This window comes from Triticum dicoccoides, chromosome 5A, assembly GCF_002162155.2.
Source record: "Triticum dicoccoides isolate Atlit2015 ecotype Zavitan chromosome 5A, WEW_v2.0, whole genome shotgun sequence".
NCBI classification, from domain to species: Eukaryota; Viridiplantae; Streptophyta; class Magnoliopsida; order Poales; family Poaceae; genus Triticum; species Triticum dicoccoides.
Genome location: NC_041388.1, coordinates 575,220,872 through 575,229,191, shown reverse-complemented (window position 1 = coordinate 575,229,191; position 8,320 = coordinate 575,220,872). Strand labels below are relative to the sequence as shown.

Here is an 8,320-nt window from a genome sequence, read left to right as displayed (position 1 = left end):
CCGCCCGGTATCCGTTTTTCTCGGGCGGTACCCAAAACCATGACTACCACTGGAGAACCTGCAACTGAGAAACATAACACACCAACAATGGCTCCACTGGGTGCCGGTGCCAAGACTTATCTGAATGATGTGAGTGAGAATATAGAAGCAGAAAGGAGCCAGTCATCGACAAGCTGGAGGTGCTGGACAGATCGCTGTATGCCCATCGAGCCATGTAACCAAGGGTATGTGTCAGCACTTCTATGTCAATGGCAATGACAAAGGGGCCCGGGAGTCAAGCGGGTCCACCAACAGGGGCGACGACCCAATCAGCACCGCGCGAGCGGCACCAATACTTAAGGCGTGTGTGTGTGTGAGTAGGCAGGCTAGATTACTGTAAACATAACTGGAGCTGCTCTCCACGGCATCCCCCTCTTTCCCCTTTACCCACCTACTCTCCTGCCTTCGTCTCCAAGCTCTTCCCCGATCCGATCTGGTTGTAAGCTACTCCGCCGAGATCCGTTACAATCTGGTATCAGAGGTCCAGTACTCCATCGATCTGGAGACCGCCTACCCCAAGCCCCGTTACCAGACGAAACAAGCCCAGCAGGCGGCGGCGATGGAGGAGCAGCTCGCGGCCCTCGCCAAGGCCGTCACAGATGGGCGCATCGCCACCGAGGCGAGGATGGATGCGATCCAGACCTCCTTCGAGTTGTGGCGCCCCGCCGTCTCCCATATCCAGAAGCAGGTGGATGATCTACGCGGACAGGTTGGGCGCATCGCGCTCCACCCTGCGCTGGTGGCGCATCCGGATCCGATCCCAGAGAGCGACACGATGGTGCGGCCAGCGTCGTCTACAAGCCACGACGACCCCGAACACCACGGGTCGAGAGGCCACGACGAGATCGACGACACTGGGGGTCAGGCATATGGCGTGGTCACCACCCATATACCGCCTCCGGTCAAGGGTACGCCCCTGACCACCAGCCCATCTTCTGATCTGCATCTAGTTCCGCATCGGGGTGAATTAGATGCACGCGCAGCACCCAATTCGCATCTTAGTTGGTCACTGCCCAAGTTGGATTTCCCCACTTTTGACGGCGATAATCCCCAGTTTTGGAAACTCGATGTGAGAAATACTTCAGTGTGTATGGTATAGCATCAGAGTTGTGGTGCATGTAGCTTCTCTCCATTTCACGGGGAACGCAACGCGATGGCTGCAGCTACATGAGGCACAGAGTGAGTCGATGTAATGGGAAGGATTGTGTGCAGCTCTGTGCGGCAAATTTGGCCGTGAGCAGTATCAAGCACACCTGCGTCAGTTCAGAACTCTTCGTCAGACAGGCACTGTACAAGCGTACATGTCTCAGTTTGAGGAAATCATGCACCACCTCTTAGCCCATAATCCAGCTTTTGATCCAGTTTTCTTTACCACTCAGTTTCTAGAGGGATTAAAACATGAAGTCCGAGTGGGTGTAATGTTACATCAACCCAAGGACCTGGACTCTGTGTTTTCTTTGGCTTCGATGCAGAAGGAGCTGATGGACACCCTGCCGCGGCGAGAGTACAAACGAGAAGATGTGCCACAACCGCGGGCAGCACCAAGACCACTACTGGCAATGGGAGCACCAGCGCCCCAGAACCCACTACCGGGCGCACCAGTCACAGCTGACGACAGGCGCGGCATCGACGCCGCGAACGTGTCTGAGCGCGGGTGAGCGGGCGAGGATTGCATTGCAGCACTGCGCAACTAGAGGCGCGCACGCGGTCTCTGCTTCAAGTGCGGAGAACAATGGGGCCAAGGGAACCAATGCGCCGCTATTGTGCAACTTCACATTGTGGAAGAGTTGCTCGAATTACTGCAAGCAGATGATCTGAACCAACAAGTAGAAGAGCAAGAAGGGGAGGTGCTGATGTCGATTTCCAAGGTTGCAACATTGGGCAGACGACACCGCATACCGTGCGCCTGGTTGGGACAGTGGCATGCAAAGCGATGTTGATACTGGTGGATTCGGGGAGCTCACACAGTTTCGTCAGTGAAGGCATAGCAGTGATTCTGCAGGAGAAAGTTCAGCCAATTGCCGCCACATCAGTGAAGATAGCTGACGGTGGAACACTCCAATGCAAAGGGATGATACCAAACTGTTCATGGTCGACACAAGGGCATACATTCTAGACAGACCTGAGAGTTCTATCTCTGGTATGCTACGATATGGTCGCCGGCATGGACTGGTTGTAGCAATGTGGACCCATGTGGGTTGACTGGGAGCACAAAGCACTGCAGTTCCAGCACGCAGGCGAATGGATTCTGCTGACAGGAGTTCAACCCAAGGTGACAGCCGTGCCACAAGTTTCTACACAACAACTGATGGAGTGGGAGGACCAAAATGCTATAGCCCACGTGGTAGTGTTGTGCAGCGTCTCCTCAGCAACACAAGACGCACAAGAGCGTCCAGAAATTGCGGCATTGCTGGAGGAATTTCAAGTAGTATTTGCAGAACCCAAGACACTGCCACAACGTCGGAGTTGGGACCATCGGATCCCGCTGTTACCAGGTGCAAAACCAGTCAACATTCGGCCCTACAGATATACACCAGAGCAGAAAAATGAGATAGAAGCACAGATCAAAGAAATGTTGCAACAAGTGCTGATCATACCCAGCATAAGCCCCTTCTCGTCCCCAGTTCTGCTCGTGAAGAAAAAAGACCAGACATGGCGCTTTTGTGTGGATTTCAGGCACCTGAACGCCATCACTGTGAAAGGGAACTGCTCGTTGCCAATTATAGACGAACTGCTTGATGAATTGGCAGGCTCCAAGTGGTTCTCGAAGCTGGACCTGAGAGAGGGATACCATCAGATTAGACTGGTCGAAGAAGATGAGGAGAAAACAGCCTTTAGGACCCATGTGGGGCACTTTCAGTTTCGAGTGATGCCCTATGGATTGACATTTGCACCCAACACATTTCAAACGCCGTGACCATTGTCCTGGGATCATTGATGCGGAAGGGAGTGCTTGCCTTGATGGACGACATCCTGGTGCATACAGCGACATATCAAGAACACCTGCAGTTGCTGCGGCAAGTGCTACAACGCCTTCGAGGGTATGAACTGGTGGCAAAGAGGTCCAAATGCTCATTCGCTCAACAACACATCAGTTATTTGGGTCACCACATCAGCGACAAGGGAGTGTCGACACTTACAGAACACATTCAGACAGTGAAGGAGTGGGAACAAATGACAACAGTCAAACAGCTTAGAAGTTTCTTGGGTTTAGCAGGATATTACCGCAAGTTTGTGCGCAACTTTGGCGTCATTAGCAGGCCGTTGAATGATTTGCTCAAGAAAAATACACTGTTCGTGTGGACACCCACAGCCCAGGAGGCGTTCCAAGCTCTGAAGCAAAGCGCTGATCTCAGCAGCAGTGCTGGCACTACTAGACTTCTCGAAGCCGTTCGTGGTCAAGACGGACGCAAGTGGAACTGGAATTGAGGCGGTGCTCATGTAAGGGGGCATCCAGTGTTATACCTTAGCAGAAGCTTAGCCCCTAGGAACTGGGTTTGTCAGCATACGAGAAAGAATGCCTCGCACTCCTATTGGCAATAGACCATTGGCGTCCATACTTTCAACACTCAGAGTTTATCATCCGTACCGACCAAAAAAGTCTCCTGAACCTCACCGACCAGCGTCTCAACACACCAATACAACAAAGAGCATTCACCAAGTTGGTGGGGCTCTAGTTCAGGATCCAGTACAAAGCAGGAGCAACAAACAGAGCGGCAGATGCACTTTCGCGAAAAGAACCAAACGAGCAGCAGGAACTAGCAGCAATCGCAGTGGCTCGACCAGCAAGGCTGGAGACAATCGTGACCAGCTATTAGCAAGATGACAGTACACGACAACTCATGGCAAGATTGGCGCCGGATCCACAAAGCAAGAAAGACTTCACATTACAAGATGGAGTGATAAAATACCAAGGTCGCATATGGCTCGGAACAGAACCAGAGATTCAAAAGAACCTCATAGCAGCGCTTCACAACAGCGCAGCAGGGGGACACTCCGGGTTCCATGCCACCTATAATCGAGTGCGCAGACTGTTTGCGTGGAAAGGGGTCAAGGACATGGTCAATCAATTTGTTCGACAGTGTGAGACGTGTCAGAAAGCCAAGATTGAAAGGATCTATCCAGCAGGACTGCTACAGCCATTACCAATACCAAAGAGACCATGGGCAGTGATATCACTTGACTTCATCGAAGGACTGCCGAAATCTGGAGGATTCAATGTGATTCTGGTCATCGTGGACAAGTTCTCGAAGTATGGACACTTCCTACCAATGAAACACCCATACACAACACTGTCAGTGGCCATGGCATTCATGCGCAACATCTTCAAACTCCACGGGATGCCCTTGGCGATCATATCAGATCGGGACAGGGTTTTTACCAGCAACCTGTGGCAAGAAATGTTCAAGCTCGCGCAAACACAACTGAGAATGAGCTCATCTTACCACCCGCAGACAGACGGCCAAACAGAGAGGGTAAACCAATGCCTCGAAACGTATCTTCGATGCTAAGTGCATGCCTGCCCCAAAAATTGGTACAAGTGGCTCTTCCTTGCAGAGTACTAGTACAACACCAACTTCCATTCTGCCCTGGGAAGAACACCGCACGAAGTCGTGTATGGGACACTGCCATGGGAATTTGGAGTGACTCAAGTGGACTCCACTACGGTGCCTGATCTAGCAGCATCGCTACAGGAACAGGAGGTGATGCGTGAACTGTTACAGCAGCAACTCAAGCAGGCGCAAGATCGCATGAAGAAGCAGGCGGACAAACACAGGACTGGCCGGGAGTTTTAGGTCGGCGACGCAATATACTTACGCCTGCAGCCTTACATCCTGACCATGGTCGCCCAACGACCATTTCAGAAGTTGGCATTCAAGTACTTCGGACCATATTCCATGGTGGCTCGAGTGGGGAAAGTGGCGTACAAGCTTCAGTTACCTGACGGGAGCAAGATACACCCGGTCGTGCACGTGTCACAGCTCAAGAAGTCAATCGGACCGCACATTCAGGTAGAAACTGAAGGAAATATGCCCTAGAGGCAATAATAAAGTTATTATTTATTTCCTTATATCATGATAAATGTTTATTATTCATGCTAGAATTGTATTAACCGGAAACATAATACTTGTGTGAATACATAGACAAACAAAGTGTCACTAGTATGCCTCTACTTGACTAGCTCGTTAATCGAAGATGGTTATGTTTCCTAACCATAAACAAAAGAGTTGTTATTTGATTAACGGGATCACATCATTAGGAGAATGATGTGATTGACATGACCCATTCCGTTAGCTTAGCACTTGATCGTTTAAGTATGTTGCTATTGCTTTCTTCATGACTTATAAATGTTCCTGTAACTATGAGATTATGCAACTCCCGTTTACCGGAGGAACACTTTAGGTGCTACCAAACGTCACAACGTAACTGGGTGATTATAAAGGAGTACTACAGGTGTCTCCAAAGGTACATGTTGGGTTGGCGTATTTCGAGATTAGGTTTTGTCACTCCGATTGTCGGAGAGGTATCTCTGGGCCCTCTCGGTAATGCACATCACATAAGCCTTGCAAGCATTGCAACTAATGAGTTAGTTGTGAGATGATGTATTACGGAACGAGTAAAGAGACTTGCCGGTAACGAGATTGAACTAGGTATTAAGATACCGACGATCGAATCTCGGGCAAGTAACATACCGATGACAAAGGAAACAACGTATGTTGTTATGCGGTCTGACCGATAAAGATCTTCGTAGAATATGTAGCAGCCAATATGGGCATCCAAGTCCCGCTATTGGTTATTGACCGGAGACGTGTCTCGGTCATGTCTACATTGTTCTCGAACCCGTAGGGTCCGCACGCTTAAGGTTTCGATGACAGTTATATTATGAGTTTATGAGTTTTGATATACCGAAGGAGTTTGGAGTCCCGTATGAGATCGGGGACATGACGAGGAGTCTCGAAATGGTCGAGACGTAAAGATTGATATATTGGACGACTATATTCGGACATCGGAAAGGTTCCGAGTGATTCGGGTATTTTTCGGAGTACCGGGTAGTTACGGGAGAAGCAATGGGCCTTGATGGGCTTTAGTGGGAAGAGGAGAAAGGGCCAAGGGGCTGCTGCGCCCCTCCTCCCCTCTAGTCCGAATTGGACTAGGGAAAAGGGGGCCGGCCACCTCTCCTTCTCCTCCACTTCCTTCTCCCTTCCTCCCCTCTTGGTGGACTCCTACTAGGACTTGGAGTCCTAGTAGGACTCCACATCCTGTCCGCACCTAGCCTTGGCCAACCTCCTCCTCCTCCATCCTTTATATACTGAGGCAAGGGGCACCCCATGAACACAAGTTGATCCACGTGATCTTATTCTTAGCCGTGTGCGGCTCCCCAACCACCGTAGTCCTCGATAATATTGTAGCGGTGCTTAGGCGAAGCCCTGCAGCAGCAGTACATCAAGATCGTCACCACGCCGTCGTGCTGACGGAACTCTTCCCCGACACTTTGCTGGATCGGAGTCCGGGGATCGTCATTGAGCTGTACGTGTGCTAAAACTCGAAGGTGCCGTAGTTTCGGTGCTTGATCGGCCAGGCCGTGAAGACGTACGACTACATCAACCAAACGCTTCCGTTGTCGATCTACAAAGGGTACGTAGATTACACTCTCCCCTCGTTGCTATGCATCACCATGATCTTGCGTGTGCGTAGGAATTTTTTTGAAATTACTACGTTCCCCAACAGAAACTGAGCTACCTCCTGACCCTGAAATCCTTTGTCTGGAATAGGTAGCAGTAGAAATACTGAAGGAGCGCGTCGTCAAGACAACTCAAGGCGATGCCAGACGGGTACTCGTGCGCTGGACCCAGCTCCCGGCATCCATGGCCACCTAGGAAGAACCGGGATCGCTCTGGCAACGGTTTTCTTCTTCGCTGGCTTGGGGACAAGCCATTCGCCAAGAAGGGGAGAATGTCAGCACTTCTACGTCAATGGCAATGACAGAGGGGCCCGGGGGTCAAGCGGGTCCACCAACAGGGGCGACGACCCAATCAGCACCGCGCGAGCAGCACCAATACTTAAGGCGTGTGTGTGTGTGTGTGAGTAGGCAGGCTAGATTACTGTAAACATAACTGGAGCTGCTCTCCACGGCATCCCCCTCTTTCCCCTTTACCCACCTACTCTTCTGCCTTCGTCTCCAAGCTCTTCCCCGATCCGATCTGGTTGTAAGCTACTCCGCCGAGATCCGTTACAGTATGTGCTGCCGTACAACTGCTAATGCACGCCAACATGTTCTAGTTTTAAGCTATGGCTAGGTGTAAGTGTAACGTCACTGGGTTCGAATCCTGGGAGAGGTCGCCGCCTGGGTTGCCGGAGCAACAATTATGTGAAGACTGAAGACCTGATGTAATGTGCTCTCAAATCACAATTTTCGCACTCGAAAAAGTATTGTTGTTCTGGTGCGCTAGTCTTATGGGGGCTTAATGCGACGACTTTCTTGGCTGTCTACTACAACAAGTTGTGCCCGACTCCGGCAAGGGAAGAGCGATGACAGCGGTGCACCTTCAGCTCGCTTCAGTGTTTGTAGTTGTTGGTAGGTGGTCTACGTATCTGGATGTGATTTTTGTTATTTCGGGTGTTCGTTTTACTGCTATGATTGAAGATGAATAGTTCGGAAGTTTTCTCGGAAAAAAAGTATTGCATATTAGTGAGACTCTTCTGACATGGCAAGAGGACATACATTTTTTTGGAACACGAGGCAAAAGTTTTGCCCGTTTCATTAATTAAGAAGAAGGTTGCCCGGTTAATTACGGAAAACCGGACGAAAACCGATACAAACAGGGCCAAGCCCCACTCGTCACATGGCCAACCAACTCGAATCGCCACACCACAAGGCCACACCACACTTGCCAACGATGCCACAACCATCATTGGAGCACACTAACGCCATACACACAGATGAAACCACTGTTGCCGGAGAGAAGAAGCCACGACTGCTATGAGAGGAGCAGACTTGGGACGCTCCCACAAGGTGAAGCTTGAGACGACGCCGACAAAATCGAGAGCAACCTCGCCGCCCAAGCGACACGAGGTGAACGCAATCGATGTTGTCGAACTCTCGAGGCCGCCGCCTCGACCTCCGCTGCTCCGTTATGCCCTGCATATTCCACCAACATACCACCTTCCAGGACCGCCGTCCCGACATACCACCACTCGCCCTCGAGCTGCAACGCCGCACGACTTAGTCACCCATAGCCCAAGCTGAACAGGGCAACCACCCGCAAACCACGACCAACTC

At 51.0% G+C, this 8,320-nt stretch overlaps 1 protein-coding gene across 2 annotated transcripts; it reads left to right on the top strand.

Annotated features, from left to right (window-relative positions):
- Nucleotides 1-272: 272 nt before the first annotated feature.
- On the top strand, nucleotides 273-7,326 carry LOC119302957. Of its 2 annotated transcripts, none has more exons than XM_037580020.1 (2): nucleotides 273-947; nucleotides 6,813-7,326. In XM_037580020.1, exons 1-2 carry the CDS (start codon nucleotides 599-601, stop codon nucleotides 7,127-7,129), a joined length of 666 nt encoding a protein of 221 aa, XP_037435917.1. In that variant the 5' UTR covers nucleotides 273-598; the 3' UTR covers nucleotides 7,130-7,326. The 2 variants fall into 2 exon arrangements, 1 of the variants encoding a protein (XP_037435917.1); XR_005147804.1 differs by lacking the exon at nucleotides 273-947 and adding an exon at nucleotides 6,624-6,675.
- The last annotated feature ends 994 nt before the right edge of the window (nucleotides 7,327-8,320 follow it).